Source organism: Penicillium manginii (assembly GCF_028828005.1).
Source record: "Penicillium manginii strain IBT 31320 chromosome Unknown utg000002l:1.0-5564898.0:1.0-5567710.0, whole genome shotgun sequence".
Classification (NCBI taxonomy): Eukaryota; Fungi; Ascomycota; class Eurotiomycetes; order Eurotiales; family Aspergillaceae; genus Penicillium; species Penicillium manginii.
In genome coordinates, this window is record NW_026643103.1 from 1,483,132 (window position 1) to 1,507,982 (window position 24,851).

The 24,851-nt window shown below is 47.7% G+C and overlaps 11 protein-coding genes across 11 annotated transcripts; 5 read left to right on the forward strand and 6 right to left on the reverse strand.

Annotated features, from left to right (window-relative positions):
• Window positions 1-47: 47 nt before the first annotated feature.
• Window positions 48-1,099, reverse strand: N7533_001849 (uncharacterized protein; the record flags this gene model as incomplete). Its single annotated transcript, XM_057098499.1, has 6 exons — window positions 48-84; window positions 153-415; window positions 544-749; window positions 839-905; window positions 958-1,016; window positions 1,078-1,099. 6 exons carry the CDS (start codon window positions 1,097-1,099, stop codon window positions 48-50), a joined length of 654 nt encoding a protein of 217 aa, XP_056963635.1.
• A 381-nt stretch (window positions 1,100-1,480) lies between these two features.
• On the reverse strand, window positions 1,481-2,959 carry N7533_001850 (uncharacterized protein; the record flags this gene model as incomplete). The annotated part of the gene is made up of 1 exon (XM_057098500.1): window positions 1,481-2,959. One exon carries the CDS (start codon window positions 2,957-2,959, stop codon window positions 1,481-1,483), a length of 1,479 nt encoding a protein of 492 aa, XP_056963636.1.
• A 2,213-nt stretch (window positions 2,960-5,172) lies between these two features.
• N7533_001851 (U2 snRNP complex subunit CUS1) lies at window positions 5,173-6,916 on the reverse strand (the record flags this gene model as incomplete). Its single annotated transcript, XM_057098501.1, has 3 exons — window positions 5,173-5,849; window positions 5,912-6,800; window positions 6,860-6,916. 3 exons carry the CDS (start codon window positions 6,914-6,916, stop codon window positions 5,173-5,175), a joined length of 1,623 nt encoding a protein of 540 aa, XP_056963637.1.
• Window positions 6,917-7,338: 422 nt separating this feature from the next.
• Window positions 7,339-7,904, reverse strand: N7533_001852 (mitochondrial 37S ribosomal mS33 domain-containing protein; the record flags this gene model as incomplete). Its single annotated transcript, XM_057098502.1, has 3 exons — window positions 7,339-7,426; window positions 7,489-7,808; window positions 7,872-7,904. 3 exons carry the CDS (start codon window positions 7,902-7,904, stop codon window positions 7,339-7,341), a joined length of 441 nt encoding a protein of 146 aa, XP_056963638.1.
• Window positions 7,905-8,073: 169 nt separating this feature from the next.
• N7533_001853 (ribonuclease III) lies at window positions 8,074-9,266 on the forward strand (the record flags this gene model as incomplete). The annotated part of the gene is made up of 2 exons (XM_057098503.1): window positions 8,074-8,142; window positions 8,244-9,266. The coding sequence occupies 2 exons, from the start codon at window positions 8,074-8,076 to the stop codon at window positions 9,264-9,266; spliced, it is 1,092 nt and encodes a 363-aa protein (XP_056963639.1).
• A 1,691-nt stretch (window positions 9,267-10,957) lies between these two features.
• N7533_001854 (uncharacterized protein) lies at window positions 10,958-12,860 on the forward strand (the record flags this gene model as incomplete). The annotated part of the gene is made up of 3 exons (XM_057098504.1): window positions 10,958-11,376; window positions 11,439-11,923; window positions 11,989-12,860. The coding sequence occupies 3 exons, from the start codon at window positions 10,958-10,960 to the stop codon at window positions 12,858-12,860; spliced, it is 1,776 nt and encodes a 591-aa protein (XP_056963640.1).
• Window positions 12,861-14,010: 1,150 nt separating this feature from the next.
• N7533_001855 (OSTA/TMEM184 family protein) lies at window positions 14,011-15,444 on the forward strand (the record flags this gene model as incomplete). Its single annotated transcript, XM_057098505.1, has 6 exons — window positions 14,011-14,053; window positions 14,116-14,266; window positions 14,313-14,616; window positions 14,674-14,799; window positions 14,851-15,000; window positions 15,058-15,444. 6 exons carry the CDS (start codon window positions 14,011-14,013, stop codon window positions 15,442-15,444), a joined length of 1,161 nt encoding a protein of 386 aa, XP_056963641.1.
• A 1,452-nt stretch (window positions 15,445-16,896) lies between these two features.
• Window positions 16,897-17,677, reverse strand: N7533_001856 (uncharacterized protein; the record flags this gene model as incomplete). Its single annotated transcript, XM_057098506.1, has 2 exons — window positions 16,897-17,385; window positions 17,438-17,677. The coding sequence occupies 2 exons, from the start codon at window positions 17,675-17,677 to the stop codon at window positions 16,897-16,899; spliced, it is 729 nt and encodes a 242-aa protein (XP_056963642.1).
• A 1,838-nt stretch (window positions 17,678-19,515) lies between these two features.
• On the reverse strand, window positions 19,516-19,959 carry N7533_001857 (uncharacterized protein; the record flags this gene model as incomplete). Its single annotated transcript, XM_057098507.1, has 1 exon — window positions 19,516-19,959. One exon carries the CDS (start codon window positions 19,957-19,959, stop codon window positions 19,516-19,518), a length of 444 nt encoding a protein of 147 aa, XP_056963643.1.
• Window positions 19,960-20,556: 597 nt separating this feature from the next.
• N7533_001858 (uncharacterized protein) lies at window positions 20,557-22,182 on the forward strand (the record flags this gene model as incomplete). Its single annotated transcript, XM_057098508.1, has 1 exon — window positions 20,557-22,182. One exon carries the CDS (start codon window positions 20,557-20,559, stop codon window positions 22,180-22,182), a length of 1,626 nt encoding a protein of 541 aa, XP_056963644.1.
• An 895-nt stretch (window positions 22,183-23,077) lies between these two features.
• Window positions 23,078-23,806, forward strand: N7533_001859 (alpha/beta fold hydrolase; the record flags this gene model as incomplete). The annotated part of the gene is made up of 1 exon (XM_057098509.1): window positions 23,078-23,806. One exon carries the CDS (start codon window positions 23,078-23,080, stop codon window positions 23,804-23,806), a length of 729 nt encoding a protein of 242 aa, XP_056963645.1.
• Window positions 23,807-24,851: the final 1,045 nt, after the last annotated feature.

Consider the following 24,851-nt stretch of genomic DNA (forward strand, 5'->3'; position numbering starts at 1 on the left):
ATGCCGCGCCACCGTCACTATTCTCGCATCGTTTCGCCTGGGTGAGTTTACACGGGAAGAGAGAACTTCTTTCCTTTCAGCACCCTGTAAAAAAGTGTTAGCTTTAGCTTGCCACACAATGTCGCCCCCGGTGTCTTTCCATTGGCACTCACTTGTTGTAATAGATGTAAAAGAAATCCGAGTAGAGCAGTGTCTGAATAATTCCCGCAAGGATGGGGACAGGCTGAAAGGATCGTTGAAAAGCAGCCTCGGTAAAGTAGCGATACATCCAGTTGGGGATATAAAGAGCGCGGTAAATTCCCAGCGAGAATAGGTAGTGTGTTGTGATTGTGTCTGCTTCGCCGGTGCGCTGTAACATGAAGAGCTGGGGTAGGATGGCAACCGATTCGAGCCAGATTGAGAATGTCCAAAGGATCTATTGATGGGTTAGCTGGAGTCCTCTTATCGCAAGCATGTAATCTAGGCCCTGGTGCTATTACGAGGAGCTAGCTGGCTGGGCAAATTGATTTGACTCTGGGTATGGCCTCGCGGGTATGAACGAACCTCAGAAATGCGATAATCGTGCGGGAAAAGAATGGCCAGGATCGCGCTGATACCCAGGAGATATTGGACCTTGAAGGTGTCCAGGTTCGGGTCGTGCGTCGGCTTGAAATCGTTGAGCATGAGGTAGATGATATAGCCCGAGGATCCGATGAAGAGGAGCTTGAATATAGTGAGGTACAGCGAATCTGTGAAGGTCCAAAAGAGATCTGTTTCGAAAAGGCCACCCTGTTAGTGTACTGCACTGCATGCGGAGGATCTGTCTACTGTGGGGGTGACAGGTGGCAAGCTATCTCACCTAGGTAGCGAGTGACGAAAACCAGCAGGTATAGCACTTGCGACTTGAATGATAGACCAGAGCAGCTCTGCGACATGGAATTAGTGGTGATCTAGCGTGAGAGAGGCGGAGGAGCGTACGCTGGACGACTTCATCTTCTGAAGAAGAATGAAGATCGACGCCAGGTGGGAGAAATCGGCTGGACGGGTCGGATTAGTTTATGGCCAAGGTCAAGATGTGTAATTCCAGGCTATTCTTACCTAGCAACCTAAAGATATTCATTGTGTCGGATGAGTTGCGCAGATGGGGGGGGGAGGTGGAAGAAGAGAGTTGTTGACACGAAAGCGCAACGGAAGGGGGACGAAACTGCCGATCATTTCAGGTACGACGCGCCGGGGCCAAGCGGGAGCTCCACTAAACTACGTATGTGATGTGATGGGGTATTTGAAAAGGGTTGGAAATATGAGAATATGAGAATATTAATATGATCATGATCATGATTACTTTCAATTGAAAAGTGTGTGTCTAAAAGACATCATAATAGTACAGTTGCGCCAATGCGCTTCCAGTATGACCCTGCCCCTCCGAGAACTCCTTAATAACTTGATGAACAAGGATATGTAGAACGAGACCACTTAACGCCATAAACACAGCCAGCATAAATCAATACAGCACTCCTCCGCCAATACTTTCATCTGCCATGCGCTGGAGGTGCCCTTCAGCCAGCTCACTCTTCAACGCACATATTGAACTTTCGCGATCCAATCGATCCCAATCGCGAAGGCCTGCTCTCCTAGGCTTCTGTGTCGCCGCCATCTGCTCAAGTAACTTTTCTTTATCTGCATCGAGTTGAGCAAGTCGCCTTTCAGTCGTCACATCTAGCGCCGAAGGTAAAGCTCTGCCCCCCGGGACAATCGATCCCAGCCCGGCAAGATAATTGGGAGGTTTTGGCGTCAAAGGAGATAAGGTCCCTACCGAACTACCCTGGCGAGAACCTGGGTGGCCCCGGTAGCCCGGGCCTCCGGGAACTGGAGATGAAAAGGATGCTCGAGGGCCGGATGGAGCGCCGTGCGAGGGCATTATGGATGATGGGCGACGCGGGCCCATCGAGGGTGATCCCATCCATGGACCGTCTCGTGAACCGGATGCGTGACGGGGTCGGGTTGGTGCTGCAAGGGTGGGAGCATTGTGAGGCCCGCGATTGTGAGGTGGAGGACCTCTGGATGGTCCGAGTGGTGGGGTTTGGTTTAGAACAAGGTTTCGAGGCTGAGTTGGAATGTTTCTGTTTAAGCGAGGCACTCCTTGGGGCCCTTGATCGGATGACTCTTTTCTAGGTAAACGTTCCACACTGTCCGGTCCTTTCGCATGGTTTACCACAGGCGTTTCTTGGGCTTGGTCTAGACGAGGAGACCGTCCTGGTGGGCCCGCACCCGAAGACCGGTAGAGAGGAGAATGGCGTGCAGGTGAGCGGCTGCGGCTTTGAAGAGGAGGCAGACCACCACGCTCGGCGTGATTGAAGGGAGATGAACGTCTTGATGTAGTATTCGACTCGCTTGCGAGGGGATGATTAGGCGATGCTTGTCTAGATCGTGACGAAGGGCGGCCACTGTTCATATCGGTACGTTGCTCGCGACGATAAGGCTGAGAGGGACTTTGCGGGCGAATTGAAGTCGGCTGGGGGGGCGGGTACGGGCGCGGGAACGGGAACGGGTGCAGGTGCTCTTGGAGACAATACACGACCATTCCTCTCGCTATTGGGAACGGTGGGAGTACTTCGCCTGGCTGGTCGAACTTCTTGATTCCCTGGAGAAATGTCGCGGGCACGGCGCGGGCTGGTCCGACCGCGTGACGCATCGCGCGGTTTCCCATCACTGTAAGGAGACCGGGACCTCCATGACGGAGGAGGCGGCGATCTATTTCGTTCATCTCTTCTAGGAGAGAATCTTCGAGGAGGTGGCGTTCGACGACGACCGTATGGGGCCTGACCGTAGGCTCGCGGCTGGAAGGGGGGTGTTCGTGAGCGCCGGCGGTAGTCGGGTGGTGAACGACTTCGTGGTCGTGCAAATCCCCGATTTGAAGGTACCCAGGTGTCTGCTCGAGGGCGAGAGCGATTTCGTGGGGGAGAGCGTCGTCGGCCTTCATAGCCTCGAGATGGTGATCGAGCGGACCGGTCTGAGGGTCGGTAGCTTTCCCCTCCTCGCCGGTCGTCAAATCTGCTAGACATTGTTAGTGATATTTCATACGCGGAATTGGGCGCAACCAACCTTCTGCGATCACGATCCATCCCCAAGAATTATGTGAATTCGATATCGCTAGAACTCAGTCGCGCAAATGCGGATGGATCCAAGGGAAGGACAGTGCGGTATGTGGTGGCAGAAAATATACAGATGACAAAGCGCCTTTTAAATAGGTAGCCAATCAAAACTCAAAGAAGTGTAAAGTACACAACTGTACCTAATTGGGCAGGTGCTACCTTAGATAAACCCTTTCTGTGTATACAACCGGCTCCAAAAAGTGACCAGTCTTTGGTTCTTCTCTCTTACCATCTCCTGGAATATCCAGTTTCTGGCCCTAAGAAGCATTTCAAATCGGACCGCCTATACCTACTTCCCGACGAGAATGGAGACCTAGATGCTCAGCAGCGGATCTTAGTCAAACCCTGCTACTAGGGATCCTCGAAACAGTAAGTCTCTCTTCGCTACTTGAATTTCTGCATATACACCATGAGACAGGGCGCTAATTTTCTTAGCTATATGCCTATAAAAATAATCGAGCAGGGTTTCGATAATGGTACGATAGTGATCATTCCAATCTATCATACAGACAGACTTCGAGATCGGAAACCCAACAAAAGGGAAATATTACTGCAGCATAAGCTGCAGAAGAAAGCCTATATGGCCTAGTTGGCTGAGACACGCTGGGTAAGTGGTAGCTAATTCGTTGGATCTTCTTCCCTGCTGATAGATTTCAAGGCAAAATTGCCCGGTCCAATTTTCTCCACTGCGTGGAGAGTCAACCTATAACGGTCAAGAATGGAACCGGGAGGTATTCCAATTCACACAAAGACTCGATAAGGAAGTGGTAGAAGTCGGTGACGCCACGGGTTGCAAGCCTGCTTCTCACAGTCCATTGGGACTGTGTTGGGTCATTCTCAAGGCCCAGTATTCAGACGTCCGGTTTGCAGACTTCAAGTGTATGGAAAGCCCGTACACAGGAGTACCAGATGTGGTTGAAAAGGACTCATGGAATTCATTGAACAGCATTGGAGAACTGAAGTATACACGTGTATCCGGGAACCAATGACTGGCAGGGACCTCTATTGCAGCCACCAACCCCTGGATATGACTGGAGTCGGACTGTTTGATCAGTAACATGGGATGCCGGAATGTCCGTCTGGAATTTGTCTAGCAGCTGAAAGAGCTCGTCTGGGTTACTTATGTCAACAAGCACCAAGAGATATACAAGAAGATCATTTTGAACGCCAAGAACATTGGTGATGATGATTGGGCAACAACTTGACAAATCTGAGACTGACGCTCCCGTCTTACAGAGCCCAGATGGTAAATTGGCAGAACTGACCCTGCTACTCAGGACGAGCAGGTAGGATGTCGCGATCTGCATACTGAGCCCTTTCTGATGCCAACAGACCCTGAAAATATCCTGGTGACACTTTCACTATCCAACAAACAGTTTATGTTCTACATTTATGCTCTTGCAAGCTAGTCACATGCAACTACTAACAATACTCCAGTGGGACAATGGCTTTCAAACCACTAGTCATGCTATCTTTGATGAGACAACAGCGGATCAGGGTACACAAACCAGGTCAAACTTATGACCGTGATGTCTTGCTGCAAACGATACTTGCACAGCCGATTAGATACATGAGGGATCCGAGGTGCATGTTTTGCTTTCTTAGCACGTACGACGAGACTAATTTCTTCAAGCAGGAATACATTAATGGAACCGTGACGTGGATGGTGAAATACTCCCCTGTGGTCTCTGGGTCAGTCCAATAACTATGTCCAGTCTGACTCAACCAAAGCTCGGCTATCATGACGAACTTCCGTGTTCATAGTACGATTTACATGACTACTGGTACCCACTACAGTACACACAGTGGCAGATAACGCCTCTACTTTCGATAAATCCTTCATCCGGGGTAGATATTTCTACTGCATCGAAATGCAAAAATTTGTATACCTATACCAGGCAAGACAGTGCTACATCAATCAACTAGCCCGAAAAATCATATCGTCCAGTAAAGATTTCGAAATTGGGTCATGGTGATAAAAATACAAGAGATAGCTAGCGCCTGTGATGGTCCAAAGAAACAGAACAAACAAATAAATTTATCAACGCTTGCCCTTTCGCTCTTCATCTTTCCGTAACCGCTTGCGGCTCTCTTGTGCAATCATATCGCTCAGGTCCTCTTGAAAGCCCCACTGGGGTTGATTCTGTTGTTGTCTCTCCGATTCGTAGAGATTTTGAAGATTGTCCTTGTTCAGACCGTCCCCAGCTTGAAGGGCATCCAAATCAACAGATACCTCAACATCGCCAGGCTTCTTGCGCTTGCGATTTTGGTCGTCTGCGCCAAGCAAAGGTGGGTTTCCGGACGATTGGCTGAGATCGTATGTTCTGTCGCCGCCAAAGAATCCCTGGACATTGGCCTGTCGTTCAGGGATGACTTGGTAAGCGCTTCGCGGCTGGACAGACTCCTCAGTCTCCGTTCCGCGGTGGTGTTTGCGGACATCGAATTCTCCTGAGATATTTTCGGTTGTCCCAATCTCCGATGGGACGGCCGAGGCGATGCCACCGGGGGGTTTCCAAGCCACTCGGAGAATGCGTTCCATTCTCCTGTGTCTCGTCTTCGTCTTCGTCTTCCTCATCCTCATCTCCTTCCTCGTCACTTTCTTCTTCGGATTCTTCTGACTCTTGCAATTCTCCCCAAAGATCTTTCTCAACGGGTTCTCCCTGCTGGACGTTTTGTTGAGGTTGTAAAACACCGAAGATATCACCGCCATAGAGCGGCCTGTTATGCTCGTCCACGGGGGGGTTTTCCATATCCTCCGGGGTGGTAGCCCCACATCGCACCTGCTGGAGGCGGCGCGTTGAGACCTGGAATCTTCAAGGCAGGGTAAGAAGGTGGAGGTCCGTATCGCTGTTGGTTGATGAGCCACGGTGGCGGGGCCCCGGGGGGCATGTTGAGTGCCTCCTTCAGCTCATCGCTCAGGTCACCGGGATGAAGATGCTTGAGGTTGGTTTCGTACTCCTTGCCTTCGTAGTAGATTTCACCATAACGGGTCAATTCCGGCTTAGTTTGGAAGCGGAAAAAAGCCTCGTAGAGCTTTTGATAATCAATATCCAATTTTCCCATTTTCGGCGCTACCCTCTCGCGTTGCTTTTGCTTGAGGGAAGAAGCATCTTGCTTGTCTAATGTGGCGTCGCGCATTTCAGAGATTCCGGTTTCTTGAATGAATTTCGGAAGAACGAAGGGTGCCTTTTCAACACCGCGCTTGGACGAAAGGTACTCGCGCTTGAGGGACCAGTGGGAAGGGACTGGAACCACATTTCGATGCGCCTTGAGATGAATTAAGAGTCGAGGGTCCGAGGCAGAAGTGTCTGTCCATTCCACAATTTCCGGCTTGTGTACCATGGCCTTTAATTCGGCGACGGATAATTTGTTTAACTCCTTTCGCTTCTTCTTCGAGATCTTGGGCTCGTCGGTTTCCTCCTCGTCGGGAATTTCGTCCTCGTCATCGAAGAAGACCTCCGGCTTCTCGCTCTCCTTTGTAGGGGCATTGTCTCCAGTCTCGTCGAATTTTGTGACGAGACCCTTGTACATCTCCCAGAGTGGGTCATCGTCCGCTGGGGCGGCTGCAGCGGGCGCGACAGACGATACATCTTCTTTAATTGGGGCGGAGGGTGGTAGTGATGATGCTGGATCTGTTTCCTGGGGCTTCTCGACCGGCGCGTTAGCAGCCTAACAGAAAATGAGAGGTTAGTGACGAATCATGCGCCGGGAACGAGGACAGAACTCACCTCGGCCTTTTGGGCCTTTTTCCGAGCTCTTCGAAGCTGGTTCTTGTTTCCCGCCATGGCCACTGACTTGACAACCCACGATAATCAACGGGGTGGTTCAGCTGTGGGAGAGAGCTGCAGGAGGTTGATAAAGTCAAATGGAGTCGCGCCGTGAAGCAGTTTCCGCGAAGGCCAAGCTACCCTCCGGTTCAACGATATCATTGGTTGCTGTCTTCACCGCCCGCTACATTTTCGCGCAAACTACGTTGGCCGCGACGACATGTCTGATGGATCTATTCAGTGGATCGATTATGTGATATTGAAGGTTTGCCAGGGCCTTAGGGCCCTTCAATTCAATTCTTGTCTAGTGTACATGTGATTGAGGGATATGCTAATAAAGAAAAGCGTGCTTTTGAGCACGTGAGGTGAAAAGAATCCAAACCACCACAGCCTCAGATCTAAATCGTTGCGTAGAGACAGCAAGCTAGATGCATGGGGGACTAAATGGGCAATCGAAGTTCTTGTAAAATGTAGGAGTGTTTGCCGTGGGGAAGCGGGTTTATCTCTTCTTCTTCGCGGATTTCGATTCTGGTAGATTATTGGTTAGCCACTCAACTGGGCTGAGATGAGAGGATAAAGACAAAACTTACCGGCTGCGGTTCTCTTCTTTTTGGGCCGTCCCTTTCCTCGCAATTTGGCACTGTAGGATAAAGTCAATGGGCGAAACTTTCGAAAATAGCATGCGCATGCGGTACACATACATTTGAATGGCTTCCTCTCGATCGTCTTCGGCCTCGTCAAAGGTCGTCAAGCCGAGTGGCTTGTATGTGTTCTGTAGGTCTCTGAATGAGACATCCTTCTTGGGATACCATGCCGCGAGTGCTGGACCGCGCAGCCGTTGTCTGAGGATCTTGTTTCCGAGCCGGAGTCGTTGGGGGTTGAAATTGAGGGAGAAGATGCGACATTGAGTCTAGAGAGAGCGGAACGATCAGCCAAACGTCGATCTTTCCTGTGTATTGTAATGGTGATATACCTTCACCAACTCGAGGATCCGAGGTTGTGACATCTTCGCACGGCTTCGAGGGTTGTGTTGACCGTCGAAGTGAAGATGAGGGTGGATGAATCCAATCGGCCTGGTCGGCCTCGGGCGCGTGCCTCCGATGGAGTCACGTGATTATATCTTTTTTGGAGGTGGGCCCGCCATGAAGCTCTTCCTCAGCTCAACCTGCTCCAAAATGAGCTCCAAAAGGTCGCACGAAGTCTCCGGTGACAGGCACAGCAGTCAGACTGACAAGCGCATCAAGGTAAGAATTTGATTCCCCCTCACATCGACCCGTGCGGCCAGAATTATACCCCCCCTCCATCACGAACCTGTCGGCATGACCCATTGAAACGAGTTGACAAGACTCTGAAGACAAAACATTCGACTAGAAGTTTACCAGTCGATTCAACTACAAGCCAAAATGACGCCGCCAAGAAAACCCAATCAACATCCCATCTCTCAAGCCTAAAACAACTCATCCGGGAGGTCAAGAAGGACACCGATCTACTTGAAGCCGAACCCAATATCGCAACAACAATTTCCACACTTGACACTTTATTGTGCCAAAGAGAAGCAAAGGAGAAAACTACACAAATCAACAAAGAACAAAAAATCAATCATTTTACCTCTGATTCGAGGAATAAAAAAGACAACTCACACCTCCCCGATTTGCCGCCCATCTTAGACGATCGCCTGGAAAAGGCCGTCTTCACCCATCCCGCTTGTGCCAACGATTCCGATGCAAATTACGACCGACTGGAGATACTGGGGGATGCTTATATCGAGTTGATAGCGACAAAGTTGGTCTGGAAAACATTTCCCGGTCTTCCTTCGGGCAGAATATCCCAAATTCGCGAGCTGCTGGTCAAAAACGAAACACTCGCGGCTTTCGCTGATTCATACGACTTCTCTCGCAGGGCGGTTGTGCCACATAATTTCGTCGACAATCAGTTGAAGCTATGGGTCAAGATAAGAGGTGATATCTTCGAGGCTTATGTGGCTGCAATCATACTTTCTGATCCTGTCGGTGGGTATGGCAATGCAGAGCAATGGCTGACTGGCTTATGGACACCAATGCTGGTCAATCTGGGACCACAGAAGTCAAAGTTAAACTCAAAGGATGAACTTTCTACGAAAGTCATGGGCAATGGCACCAAGCTCAAGTACATTGAAGAAAAACCGTCAGTCCACCCAAAGGGTACCGGCCGTCAAACATACTTCATCGGAGTGTATTTTACTGGCTGGGGGTGGGAAAATCAGCACCTTGGCTCAGGTGAGGGTCTAAAGAAGAGTGCGGCTGGTGATGAGGCTGCCAGGAATGCTCTTGCGAACCCTCTGGTTTCAGAGATTAATTTAAAGAAAAAATCATCCCTCGGTAATAAATGAAAGCAACTCAGGCCAAATATTCCGCATTTCACCACTCAATCTTCCTCGGTTTGTAAATACTAGACACAAGAAAAAACCACACGAATGCGAAATGTGAATAAAATATGTCATTTTATGCACTTTCTGGATAAAAGTGACTTTGTTTGATTCCCACGTGGCTTACCACACTAGTTAGAGACTAGCTATGTACGGAGTACCAAAATAGTAAAAACCTGCTGCCTTTCGGCAATTTGAAATCTAGATTTCACCAGTCCCCACCTGCCAAAACAGTCTTCTTTTCAGCTAGGCGAAGGTAGGCGAGGGATCTAATTTCTAGCGCAAATTCTCAACGATCTAAGTGGGTCTGCGGCCTTTAGAAAAACGTAAAGAAAAAACAGCCGCCACCATACGAAAATTAGCTCTTTTCAATCATGGAAGTGCCGGTCTTGGGGTTTTCGTGGAATGGGTTTCATCTCGGATAGCTGCTTCCAGATTGAAAACGGGTTTCTTTTCTTTTCATAGTGGATGTCCCCGTTGATGTCAGTAGTGATATTATGTATGCACATCAATCCTTCGGCCCCTGTATTGAGGTGCACGAAGCGAAGCAAAAATACAATATGTCATTTCGGGCCGGATCGGATATCCCGGATCGGAGACTGCTCTCGGGTAACCGAGATGTCTAAAAAAGCCTAGCAAAGCTTAGCTGATTATCGCGAGCCCGAGCCCGCCAAGTAAATACCGGACGTATTCGTATCAGACTCAAGTCAGATACCCGCGGGTCCCGCTCATTCGCCAACATTTTTTCGTTTCTTAAAAAAGCAGGATGGATGAAATTTTCGATCCAGATATGCCTTCAATTGGGGATTGAGAACCCTGGAAATCCTCAATCAAGCGGCTTGATAAATCCAATATTTCCAAGCATTAGAGTCGATTTCGCAGCAAGTGTCAGCAGCACTAATTACGTGGAATATTTAAGCATTGTACAAAGTACTCCGTAAAGGTAGGCTTGTTTGTTGACGGAAAACGAGGCCTCGGAATTTCCGGGCCCAAGCCTTGCAGTATTTTCGAACGCTGCCTTGATCGGTGGGTCTTTGAATCGAGCCTTACAGCCAAGTGTAAGATTCCCTAGAACCATCGAAATCAATCCCACTCAATGCTGGTTCTGACTGGCTACTGGTCGCCAAAGGGCCGATGAACCCTTGATCCGAGGCCACAACCCCTGCTCGGTCCCTGAAAATGACCCACGCACCCGATAGCTAGGCTTTTGGGAAACATACAGACAGCTATTCTCGCAAGATTCCGGCCAATCCCGTCGGCCACTTAGTCCTCTCTCGGTCAAAACTCCAGATCCAGAGCTCTCGCCGAATTAGTAGCTCACTTCGTACCATGGTCACATCGTCGAATGGCAACTGTTGTGAGTAGGGGTACAAGCTGAGAGCGTGTTATGGATCTCCTCAGAAGGACCCCAGTACGGCATTGGATCACCTGAATTGGTCCATATTTTCCCAGTTGGTCTTTTATAGCGAGCTATCATTAAGAAAAAAACGGGGAAAGGTATTCTCAGCTGTATTATAAAAAGTCGAGAAGCCCCCGAACTTTTCAACCAACCCTATCACCTTGTAACGCTCATTTCTGGGGGGTTATTCTCCTTCTTTCACGCCCTTGATATTTTTTCCTACCACAGTCACTCGTTTAGACGCTGGTCACGAACAATGCGTTTCTCTAGCCTTGCCGTGGCTGCGGCCTCTCTTGGAGTCTCATCGGCCCGTGTCATCCAGGCGAGACACTCCGATGAGACCTGCTCCAATCTCGTTGCTACCGGTGAAGTGTTGCACACTTCTCTTCACATCGTCGAATTTCCTGTTATTGTCGACGTCCTGCTGGAGGAGGATACTGTTGTCACTATTGATAACACTATTCTGATCGAGTGCACCAACGCCCCCACTCACTTGCACACGACTGTCTATGCTACCACTACCGAGACCATCACTAAGACTATCTCTACTGCCACAATCTCTGCCGATGGTGGCGCCGCCCCCACCGTGGCCGATTCCACTATCTTTGGACAGGATGGCGATCGCACTGTTACTACCAAGATTGGTACCAAGATAGCTGGATCGAACCCTAACTCGTAAGCTTTCCCACCAAGGACCGTTTTTGTTACGAGCATGTACTTATCTCAACTTTGAACAGTGAGAATACCGCCACTGCTTCCATCAAAACGACTGACAATGAGAATACCGCCGCCACTTCCACCTCCACCAAAACACTGCCCCCCGTTGCCGGTGGATCGGCAGTGGGCTCTGGTATCAACACCGATCTATACACCGCATCGACCTCGAACCCTGCCGTTCGCACTGTGACTTCTACCGGTTACATTCACGGAAGCAGCGTCACCAAGGTCTTTACTCAGACTGCCACGTCTGCCACTGCCACCGCTACCCTTGCTGCTGGAGAGTTCACCGACTGGACCTCGTACAAGGCGAACGGCGTTAACCTTGGCGGCTGGCTGGAGCAAGAGCAGGTCTTTGACCAGTACTGGTGGGACCAACATGCCCCCAATGCCAGCGACGAATGGACATTCTGTGAAACACTGGGCGATAAGTGTGGTTCTGTTTTGGAACAGCGCTATGCCACCTACATCACAACTGACGATATTGACAAGGTTGCGGCCGTTGGTAATTTCGCCCCATCAAAATGACGTTATACTACTTCAATCTGACATTTACTAACAATTCCTAAGGCGTCAACACTCTCCGTATCCCAACCACATACGCAGCATGGATCAAGGTTCCCGGATCCGCCCTGTATCATGGCAACCAAAAGGATTGGCTGAAGAAGATCTCCACCTATGCCATCGAGAAGTACAACATGCGCGTTGTCGTTGGCTTGCACTCTCTCCCAGGCGGTGTCAACTCCCTTGACATCGGAGAAAAGGCCGGAAATGATGGCTGGTTCCAAAACAACACCAACCTGAAATACTCCTACGATGCAGTTGATCAGGTCCTTCAGTTCTTCGTTGATACTGGATACCCCTGGGCCTTCACTCTTTCCCATCTCAACGAGGCTTCTGACAACCCCTCGGCTTTTGCGTCGCCCAACACATTGACCAACAACGGTACAAACTGGATCGTCAAGTATACCCGTGGAGTCCTGGATCGTATTGCCCGCGTTGACAAGCGTATTCCCCTGATGATGCAGGATTGCTTCCTCGGTGAGGAGCATTGGTCCCCTTACTTCCCTGCCAAGACGAACCTGGTCATTGACACCCATGTGTACTACTTCGCTGCCTCTGGCGTCTACTCGCAGTGGGCCAACGGTGCCATCTGTGGCCAAGCTTCTGTCGTCGGTGGTGATGGAAAGTTCCCAGTTTATATTGGTGAATGGGCCCTGCAAACTCTCTACAGCAATACCTTCAAGAACCGTATGAGCCTGTTCAACACTCAGCGTTATGCCTGGTCCCACTATGCTTCAGGTGGCTCTTTCTGGAACATCAAGCACAACAGCAGCGCTGCTGTTGACGGCCAGGGCACTCAGAGGGATTACTGGTCCTACGAGCGTCTTATTGATGCTGGTGTTATCCACAAGCCGCTCTCTAATACTACCTACTGCTGATAAATCAATTAGCACTGTGCTTATCTCTTTTTTTGACCAGATAATATTATTGACTATATTCAGTTTAGTTTGCTTTGTACGCCCTATAATAGATCTCTTATTTCCATCTGTACCAAAGCCAGGTAATTCGGCATAAATCCACTTCATAATTTGAATGGTTCTTGCTACCCGTGCCGATCTGTTTGAAAACCAAGAGGTGTCGTTAGCGTGACTAACCTCGACTGATCTTAAAATAGCCACTGCTGCCCATTATACATGAAAGAGGCTAGTAAAGAAGACGGAAGATATTGAACCCTATATCTCAACAACACAAAGTATTGTACCGTTGACTGTGAAACTGTCAGCTGCCCAGAGACAGGGTGTGGCTCAGTCTATTCGTTGTGATAAAAGACGTTAAATTACTCATTTTGTGCTCGTTACATGTTTCCAGAAATCCTCATAAATCCCGGAAATTTCAGCTGGCGATGCGTGGGAGGTACTCTCAGCGGGCAGTTCGACAGGCGACTGCTTTGCCATGAGATCTGATATTTTGCATACAGTCTGATTTCCGAAAAGCTCTTCCATTGCTTTCTGTCCATCTGGGGCCTCTGCTAGATCAAGAAATTTGGATGGAGCCCCATTATAGACTATGATAAACTTTGCTACATATTACAAATAGCGTTTTAACTAACAAAATCAAGGAACCACTCCTCTATATATGTAAGACTTTTGACAAATTCCTTGTAGAAAATAAACTGGTCCAGAAGACTCTAATTAATAACTGCTTTTTACTTTATTATTTTGCAAAGTGTCGAAGATGTTGAGGCTGTAGCTCTAAAGATTCATTGAAAATCGTATAAATATTGTAGAGGGGAGGAGAGAGGCATAAAGTTGCACATTGCACGTAGGCACATGGTAGGCAGTGTGGGTTACTGAGTGCTTGCAAAGTGGTGACTATTGGCTGCCGTGCCGTACGTGTCCACATGTTTACGCGGCGTCCCGCACCGGCGCGAAGAAAACAAGCCTTATGCCGATCATGATTGGAACTAGTGGAGTCCGAACATTTTATGATGATTCTCAACGATCCGGTTTTTCCACACGTCAGCGGCCGCATTCAAGTGTTTAATAATTGTGAGTACTCCGGAAGCTTCATCTAATCATCTACTCCGCCATGACTTGGCCCAAGTGTAATTCCACTGAGGAGGATATCACCAGTAAGTTTCAAGCTTACTCGAGCCTAACCCCCCCTTTCTTCGGTACCTGATACTCTTAACAGTCCATGAGGTTAACCTCTGGGATGGTGGCATCACTTTCCACGAGCTATGTTGGATTCTCTGTGCCATCTTTACAGTACTGGCTTTCATCCTCGCCAGTATTATTATGGTCGGCCATGCCACTCACTATAGCAATCCCAATGAACAGCGATAGTAAGTCGTTCATTTGATCTACAGTTCCTGTTCTAATCTCTCTCAGCATCATCCGTATCCTATTTATGATTCCGGTCTACGCCATCGCTTCATTTCTCTGTGTCTACTATTATAGGCACTCTGTATACTTTGAGCTGATTGGTTATTGTTATGAGCCATTTGCGATTGCCTCCTTTTTCACTCTGCTTTGCTCTTACATTGCACCCGATCTCCACACCCAGAAGGAGTATTTCCGTGGTATCGAGCCACTGAACTGGGTCTGGCCCATGAACTGGATGCAAAAATGCTTCTGTGGAAACCGCGATAAAGGCAAGCTGCGGAGGCCGCGCAGCGGACTCACTTGGTTCAATGTATGACAGCCCTGCCTTCGGAAGAGAGAAAAGGGTTGAAGCTGACGTGTGACACAGGTCATTTGGATTGGTGTCTTCCAATACTGCATCTTGCGAGTGATTATGACAGTCATAGCTGTTGCAGCTCAGGCTGACAACCGCTACTGCGAAGATTCAGATAGCCCATACTATGCCCATGTTTGGGTAAGTTCACTTTCGATTTCTCCAAATTCCAGCGTTATTAACAAGTTTCAGATCCTGGTTATCGAGTCAATTGCTGTCACCATTGCTATGTACTGCTTGATCCAGTTTTATATCCAGATCAAGAACGACATCGCGCATCAAAGGCCGTTCCTCAAGATTCTCTGTATCAAACTTGTGATTTTCCTTTCCTTCTGGCAATCGGTGAGTACTCACATCCAATTGTTCCATCTTTCTGGGATATCTCTAATGTTAGTAAAGACAATCATCGACTACCTGACCTCATCTGGAACGATTAAATCATCTGCCAAAGTCCAGCTTCTCGACTGGAATAATGGGCTACCTAATCTTCTTATCTGCATTGAAATGTTTCTCTTCGCCATTTTGCACTTCTGGGGCTTCCCCTGGGGTCCTTACGTACTCAACAAGGGCGATATTATGAGCAACGGTTCAGATCAGCGCTACTATGGTGGTTTCTTGGGCATGAAGGCTTTCCTCGATGCCATGAATCCATGGGATCTTATCAAGGCCACTGCACGTGGCTTCCGTTGGCTATTTGTTGGTCGAAAGCACCGTGAGGCTGATCCTAGTTACGAGCTGCCAAAGCGTGGACCTAGCGATGGGTCTGAAGTTTCACCGTTGACTTGAGCGTTCTTATGAGTAGCTCGTGATTTATGATGATGCGATCAATATGATGTACCTGAAACCGAAGTTGAGGTTCTCCTATGATTGTGATCGTGAATGAATAAGCAAGCTTCTACTATTACTTTCTAATGTATCCTTTAGGCGAATGTTGAATAGCGATTACCAATGCTTTATGGCTTGTTCATACAACCAACATTATGAAAAATAGCATTAGAAAGCAATCACACATTTCCATTTGTTGCAAACAGCCGCGTCATTCAATCTATATTATGGGAAGAACCTTTTACTACTATCCATCTGCCACGAGTCAAATTCAGGTCTTAATAACTATGCATAATTTGCAAATGGAGCAAAATTCCGGATGAGGACTACCGCTCTCAAAATTGCAAACCAACCACGACTGATTTGCACTTCTTTTGTTTCCCCGCCTCTAAACTAGAAGCTTGAAAGGCCGATCAAGAGCTCAACTAAACTACATCCACATACAGCACATGTTGTCTTCGAACCTCATACTAGTACCTACCACATCTGGTCCAGCTTTAAAGTCCGGACTAGCGATTACATTCACAATAGATCCGTGAGGGGCGTGAACAAACTAGCCCGGTTCATGGTGCGTTTAGTACCGCCCTGGTAGCGGTAGAAGCCCTAGTGGGCTCGAATTGAATGCCAGCTCCAGTAAACATCAACACCCAATGGCTCTTGTGCGATAGCCCGAGCCTACGAGGTGTATTTGCTGTTCGAAGCTGTCAGATGGCGTGTTATGAGCGCCTCTTAACGGCTGTGATTTATTCACCGGGTCTAATCGAGCACAGCATTATCAATGGTCTATAGGTGAGTCTGAACTTTTTGATTTGATTTGATTTGATTAAATATTCCTATTACCTAATTTAGCCAAACTTAGGAGTTTTATAGCTATTGTAAGAACTTAGATGTAGGGGAGTAGTTCTTGTGGTGCTCACACCATACAATGACCTTGCGGAGGACGGCTTCATTGGCCCGTGAGGAATTAGCTTATCGTTGCTCTGCACCCGCCTGCAACCCCTTGTGGCCCTTGGCTTGGGTCTGTTAACGCACTCAAACAATGCAAGATTGATATTTGAATCAGAGGGATAGTAGCACCCCACAAGGAAATATGTGAAACAAATAGCAGAGCACAGAATTGAATAGCTGTAGTGGAGATATGATGATCATAGCGATCCGGACCCCTCGAACTGTCTCTACCTACGACTACCATAGTCCAAATCACTCACAAGTTGGGTCTCATCGATGACCATGTGCTGCTGTGCCTGCTGCTTGAACTCAGCTATCTTGGTGCTTAAAATCTCAATAGCCATATGAAACGCTCAATGACCTACCTGATTAGTAAAAATGAGTTTCGACGCCAGTAAATCAATACTGGAGAATAACCTATGTTAGAGTTCCTTCCTGCCGAAATGAGTAGTGGAGATGAACTTACTACAGAACAACTGGAAAGAGACAAGTCAAAGTATAGATAAATAGATCCAGCTGACTAGCAATGTTGGACAATTTCGGACCTGGAGTTCTGAAGGCGTGTGTAAAAGTTCGGGTAATGCCTAGTACGGCAAGAATGGCGACACGGATTTCCGTACTCCGCACAAGATAGCGAAAGAGTCCAACCCGTAGAGCTGCCTCGAGAGACGTTTTCTTGGCCGATACAAACAAATCAATCATAAAGTACGCACTTATACATTCAAGAAGTGCAATCAAGCTATAATGCCCGATATGGAGGTAATTGGTGATAATTGGCAAGGGTACCTCGGATTGAAGGAGGGGTCGTATTTCAAACACGGCAATCGGGATACGTGTGAGAATAATTGCGAGCATAACGACCCAAAATAGAAAAATGAAAATGCGGCGGCGGAAGTCTTGAAGAACGGAGCTTAGTATGATGTAGCTGTAAAATAATAAACTAGCCTCTTGGACCTATTTTAGCATTAGAACAGGTAAATCGGAGTGGGCGGGGTGGTAGCTGTACAAGCCAAAACAAGTTTCCAAATACTGATGCCACAGCGCTTTGAAAAGGAGAAGTTGATCCGTAGTAGACGTAATAGCAAACTCCGTTGGCGATGGCTCCACCAACGGATGAAACTATCGGTACTGCACCGAGGGCATTGAAACAGGTGATGCCGCATACAACGAACCCTATAAGAACGTTGCCGATGCAAACAGTGCTGAGAATCGACCATGGGCCTTCAAAATATAGCTGCGACGTCATCGTTAGTGGAGCAGGTGGATGGTATTGAGCCCCCCTAGCCTAGCAAGCGTTGTAGAGATCCGAAGAAGAGCACTGCTCTGGTTGGGGCTGCGAGCTTCGCGCGTGATTGATTAATGGGCAGAAAATTAACACAGTAATGAGCCCTGATCCGACAAAACTCGCAAGTCGGTTGACCATCGAAAGTTACGCTTGGAGGTGGCGCTCTTAGGTCTGATCCATCCAGCCTGAGGTGCGCCACGGTCAATGTTCATCACCGATTGCCATACCATAGCCCGTGGCCTATGTGGCTGGGGAATGCTGCTGATTTTGTATTATGGTTTCCATCTGACAGCATGCGCAAGTCAAGCACATTCGTAAAATCGTCTTCTGCTGTTATGAATGGTCCCACTCGCCTTGCCTGCAGGAACCGTCTCCCCATCCGTGGTCAATAGTATCCTTCGCTGGCACATATGCCACAGGAAAAAATCGACGGGGGTCTCATTGGACAGCCCGAGTGTTCATGATTCATGAATCAACAGAACGGGTTTAGCGAAGAGGGGCGAAATCTGGAAAACGGATAGAGCCCGCTAGACTACCCCGAGGACGGTCACGTGAAAGTTTCGACTCTGCGTAGATTAAGATATTCATGAAACTGCTCGTCCTGCATTTGCCTGAAGCAGAGAGGGTACCAAAGGAATCAGCCGCTCGGGTAGACCAGGCCTACTAGGGTGGACACCAGCTGAGCTGTCAAATAGTTAAGCAAGACTCGAGATAAGGTTTAGTGCGGGACCAGACGTCAAATTTCCGCGAAGTTGACTTCGACCCCGACTCAACCCGGACCCTACTTCCTTTAATCTAGTACTGGCTAAGAACTAATTTAGAAACGCATTTTATAAAAGTCCAGGAAACTACACTATGTGTTTGGGTAGTAAACATACTATTTTACTAGCTATGAACAAACTATATGATTCTTAGCAACCTTGGAAAAAGTGTATCATCTTCAAATAATGAGAAGTATATATTTCAACATTATCGTGAAACTTCCAGCACACGAGGACCAGGGCAGTTTTCTTATCAGGCAATTGAGTCAAATACAGTCAACTCTCGCTTATAGCACGCCCGGGAGTAGCACATATTGGGTTGTAGCACCAAATCCTTGGGAACAGACCCATTTTTCCACTGTCTACATATAAAATTACCACTAATGGCACATTCAGGTATGGGTGCGACAAAGGTGAAGGGGGTAATTAAGAGCGGAGCGGGAGAAATAACCCCTGTGGGTGGAGATGAATTTTTTGCGGTGGCGAATGGGAAAACCCCTGGTATCTACCCTTGTGGAAATCCTCCAGTTGTCTTGTGACATGTCCTGGAGAATGACGATCATTACGATCAGATCATGACAGCAAGTGCTATGGAAAAGAAGGCGAAGGAAAGAAATGTTCAAATTCAGCCATCTCAAAATTATGGGCACTTGGTACTACTACAGCATGCAGTATTTGGGACCAAACCAACCCCCTCAAACCAAACAACCGATAGTTTCCTTTATGGAATGATGCACGCAGAAACAAACAGAAAATCTAAATAGATGCTGGAATTACAAAAATTCTATAGAACTGAATTTGTAGAAGGCTATTGGAACTGGAAAAGATCCTTCAAGTTTTCTCTATCAGTAAACAATGAGCCGCAATACTATACAGCTAAACCGAAACACTCATTACATTGTGCGCGGGAAATTCCCACTAGAAGTAGTACCACATTCAAGTCGAACATTGGACTTTGTATTTCCATGAAGCCTTCAGCAGGTAATCCTAAATACCAAGAAGATATCCCTGGAGACCTTTCAATCGCCTGTACAAATCTCATTGATTTTTTTCTGCTTGACAATCTTCCAACCAAGACCAAGATTCCTCCATTAGCTTAGTTACAAAGGCTGGGCGGTCAATACCTGGTAAATTGGGGTCTATCTGAAAGCCCTTTCGGCTCAAGAGCCATCCAATCCACCGGTAACTATCCCGTACACCAGTCGAGACCAATTTCGGATTTCCTACAGACGGAGGAACTGGCGTGACTGGAACAATTGAGTCGCGCTCATAGACGGCCTCAAGGGTTAACATCTTCCATTCGCTTTCGACCCGTTGAAATCGGGAAATAAATCGCGTATATGAAACACAGTCATAGTCCTCGTCGTCTAGAGTGAAGCGGATACTGATACTGCCAGTGGACTCGGAGATTGCCTTGTCTCCATTGATATGAACTTCAACTGGCTGAATGGTGTGTGTAGCATGTACACCTCCGTTGACCATTTCTTTGGATGCGGAAACAAAGTTGTCAATGTTCCCTTCAAACCTATGAAATCGTAAGCTTCGGCAAATAATGAGATGGAGAACCCTGATTGGCTTTAGGGTGAGTCGCATACCAAGTGATTTTGATTGATGTATGAGATGCATCACTGTGGTAAGAAGTGCGTAAATTCTCCCATTGCGATGTGTCTCTATAGTAACGTTCACGAATGAGCAGAGATTTGATTTCCAGCTCCGTTAGGAGTTGTGTAGCGCGAGCCTCCATACTTTTCGATTATTCCTTTATTACACACAAGACATGGGCTGGCGATACTGGGGCTTTAAAGTTTTTTTATTCCATTAAACTCAGGGCTGTCCCGCCAGACCTGTCCTCTCTTACGGTGCGGGTCGTGATCCTGAACTTTAAAGTTTGCGGGACCCCGGGTTATACGAGCGGGACCAGAGCCACCGGCGAACTCAAATTATAACGATACACCAAGTGGACATACTCTCCTGTCGAGTTTAAATCAAGATGCTCTGCTATCCTGTATGTTAAATCTTTCAGTCTTCATCCCGAATATCTCGGTTCCAACCCCCCTAGCTTCCGCATGCCTATAAACAATGGAAGCGCAGACGAATTCCAGAATTGAGCCGCAGAAAGTGACTAGGAGAATGTTTCTCCTTGCAATCTGGGTATCATTTGCTGCATGGATTGCCAACTTTGACGGCGGCTATGGTGGCATTGTTTTGGTTATGCCATCCTACCAAAAGGCATTTGGTCATTGCCAACAGACAATTGATCCAGAGACTGGAACGGCTATTGAGACCTGTGCCCTCACCGCACTCCAGCAATCACTTGTCGGGATAAGTGTACTCTTCATGGGACTGGGAAGCATTTCGGCTGGAGTTCTTGGCCCTAAAATCGGTCGCCGGGGAACCATACAAGTGTCATGTCTCTTCTGCATTGCTGGGGCTGGAGGTATGCTAGGGACATCGGGAAGCTTCTTGAACTACATGGTGTGCAAAAGCATAAGTGCGATTGGTATCGGCCAACTTGGCGCTGCCAGTATTGTTTATGGAACCGAATGCGTCATTGCAAGCAAACGGGGTCTATTGCTTGGGATCTACAACATCGGGCTTGGCATGGGAAATCTTGTGTCATCTGCGGTCTGTGCTGCCTCAGCAACTCTCCCAGCGCAGGATGACTGGCAGTGGAAAGTACCTATTATTTGTCAGATCCCACTTGGCCTTATCCTCGGCGTTGGGATGATGTTCTTCCCAGAATCGCCTCGTTGGTTATTGGTACGGGGAAAGGAAGAAGAAGCACGCAGGTCCTTCAGCACACTTCAAAACGTGATGCCATATTCAGACACGGTCACAGCACAAGTGCGAGATATCCAGCAATCTCTCGAATACGACCGAGCCACCAATGCCAGCACATCTTGGACAGAGATTTACCGGGGCCATAATCTCCAACGCACAGCTATCTCAGCATTCATTCTGGTTGGATTGGCAATAACCGGTATTCATTTTGTTTCCCCTTATGCAACCTTGTTTCTGGAAGGAATAGGGATCGAGAATCCTTATCTCATCAATGCAATAGTGGGTCTTTGTATCTTTGGTGGAGCTTGCATGAGTCCATTTGTTTTGGATAGCGGCGGACGAAGGTTCGCCATGCTACTTGGCTATAGCCTAATGGCCAGCTGTATGCTTATCCTCTCCTCCGTTAGCACCGCCCTTGGCGACAGCACGAACGCAAAGAACATTATTGTCGCCTTCCTTTGCATCTGGGCGTTTGTCTTTGGCGGACTTATTGGTTCCAGTGTCTGGCTAGCTTCAGCCGAAATGCACAGCACTCGATTACGCACCATCGGTCAGGCAAACACAACATTCTTCTACCAGATATTTGCATTTGGTGCTCAATTCTGGACACCATATATGTTAAATGCGGAACACGGGAACATGGGGGTGAATGTTGGCTACTTCTATTTTGGTGTGACGGTTGCTGTTCTGGGTCTTGTTTACTTATTCGTGCCCGAAACTGCGAGATTGACCCTGGAGCAGATTGACGACTTCTTTCTTTCTGATGGGAAAGCTCGAAACACCTCGACCAAGAAAAATGTGGCAATCTCCCGGGTTAATCCTCGCCGCAGGTCAATTCCGCTCAGTTTAAAGGGAGGTATTGAAGTTGAAAATATCGAGAATGCCCCTGCGAACTCAAATTCTGATTCTAAGTATGCTGCTTGAGATGGATGCCTGTACAATATTTACTAGCATTGTCTGAGCGTGAGACTCGGTTCAGTCGTGATTTCACGGCTTGCAAAAGCGCAATTTATTTCCTCAGTCCATAATATTTTGACAGAAAGTAGTATATGTTTCCTCGTTTGAAATACCTCAATTACTTCGCAAACAAAAATATGACGCCCGTTTCTCTTTCACTCCTCGTCCAAGTCAAGTAATTCAAACCATAGTCTACCACCCAGGGGGGGTGTAATGAATTCGATGCGAGAAAAGCCCTCCACAGTGAATTATACAGCTGGAAAATACGCCATTATAATATTTGCAACAATATAGCTTTCTCTCTACATGACGAAAATGTTAAGCTCTAGAAACAGAATTTGCTACCTCAGCAGTTGGTAATCCAAGCCAACGGTCGGAGAATCCGACCACACTGCGTCATTTTTATTAAACCATTAAACACGATGGGCTGATCTCGGAACTTCCGAACTTTTTAAGTTTTGACGCATCAGCTTAAAGTTTAGTCCAGTGCAGCTAGTCCCTCCAGATGCCTTGTGGGACCTCGACTTGTGCCAACCTTGAGTATTGGAATTGAGGATGATTTTTGACAGAATCTCAAATTATGAAAGTGGTGATGTATGCCAATGTTTAGAGCATGGATCTTTGTGAGCATGAGACAAGGGGAACACGATTCTTCATGCCTGAGGCACCTAGACCTCCACACCATCCCTTACGGGACGCCGGCAGGTGGGACCATTTCCAGCGGGGTATCTCCACCCATGAGACATCGGCACATGAGGAAGCATACAGGGACTCAAGCCCCCCTATAAAACAATAAGTAGCCCTTTTTCTACCTGGCTTTGACTTCAAAACTGATCACCATCAAAACAAAAGCCATCGCATCATGCCTTTCAATCCAACCTACGAGTCTGTTTACACAGAGGGTTGCAACTTGCATTATTGGTATCAAGGAAGTGGACCGCTACTTGTCTTTATTCCCGGAGGAGGGGGTATCGGGCGCCAGTTCAACCCTTTATTCGAATATATGGACAAGGAGTTCACCGTCTGCACGTTCGACCGACGCCAGACCAATGCTAGTCAAGTTCCAGATCCAAAACAGCTGAACCCTGCCCAACAAGCTCGTGATGTAATTGCCATATGCAAGGCCCTAGGTCGAGAGAAGCTTTGCATCTTTGGAAATAGCGGTGGAGGAATTATCGCTCTTCAATTTGCTGTCAGCTATCCGGAATACCTCGATCGTGTTATGGTTCATGAAGCACCCACCACCGCCCTTCTCGACGATTCTACATATCACCTCGACCGAGCCTTCATGATTCTGGATACCTATCAGAAATCAGGATCTGAAGCTGCTTTTGCGGCCTTTTTCACGGAGCTTAAGGGCTTCGATGATGGGCCCTCGGGCGAAAGGCCAGACCTCGAGGACCTGAAGAACTTTTGGGAGAACGAATTCATGCAGTTTACTATCTACTGCCCGGATATCAAAAAGATTGTGGAAAATCGAGTTTCAATCGCTACTGCGGCGGGCTGGAAGAGCGAGGATGCGTTTTATGCCCGGACCACAATTCATCAGGATCTTGAAGTGTCCGCGCTTCATGTTCCCGGGCCACCATAATGGCTATGAGGAGCATCCCGCTCCTTTTGCTGAGGCCTTGATCGATGCTTTTGATTCTTTGAAGTGATGAGGCTAGTAGTAACTAAGGGTTTACTCTAGTCTCTTTGAGCTTACTATCAGTGATAAGTCATTACTAGTAAATAGTTATATATACATGTTGGCAAGCCTATGTACAGTAGTGGCAATTTTCTACTACTAAAATAAACAGATATCTTTATCGTAACAATTTTTCTTATCATTCATGTATTTTTGAAGGTTTTATCAGCATCCAGAGAATCTAAGACCCGAGGATAATCGTTCGGTCTGAGTCGACTCTCCCACCAGGGGTTTGGCCGATAGCCTTCGCAGTGGAGTCTGAAACAATTTGCCACGTTTTGGGCACCTTTAGATAACAGCCTCTCCGCTGTAAGCGGTGGTGTGAGGGGAGGCAAGAAGACACTCCCTGGTAGAGTATTATTGTTTGCTTTGGGCCGGCAGCAAAATATTCAGAGGAGGAATCAGTTGAGCAATTGTTTACACAGCTGGCGGGAGATCAGCAGGAATACCCAAGGTCACATGTAAAAATTAGTCATTGAACACTAGCTGGCCCAAGTAGCTGAGTGGGTCCTGCTGGGGGAGGCGATCAATCACCTTCGCCTTGACGGCCTGAGCCTTGGAGCTTCAATAGAGAGAAAAGCCGCTTCACTTTACAAGTGCTGGTTTGCCGATCGAGGCCAGCAAGCTTCTTCGCATATAGGCGGGACAGGCAATCTATCCGCCTAGTACTTTTCGCTCAGAGTTCTGACCCTTTTGAGATTTGAAAAGATCATGATAGAGACGTATCTATGTAACGGGCCAGGGCCCGGCTGATATCATGCGATTGCACGTGACCTTTTTCCTTTGCAGGAAAACCAGGTGGAAATACGTAAACAACTCTCTTTCTTGAATCTTATTGTGAACAGCATGCAGAACTAGTAGCAATTAGAGGGCTGTCGCTACAACCCTTCACATCTATGTAAATATAATAAACAACATGATTGCTGGTCCGAGGGTAGCGAGGTAAGTA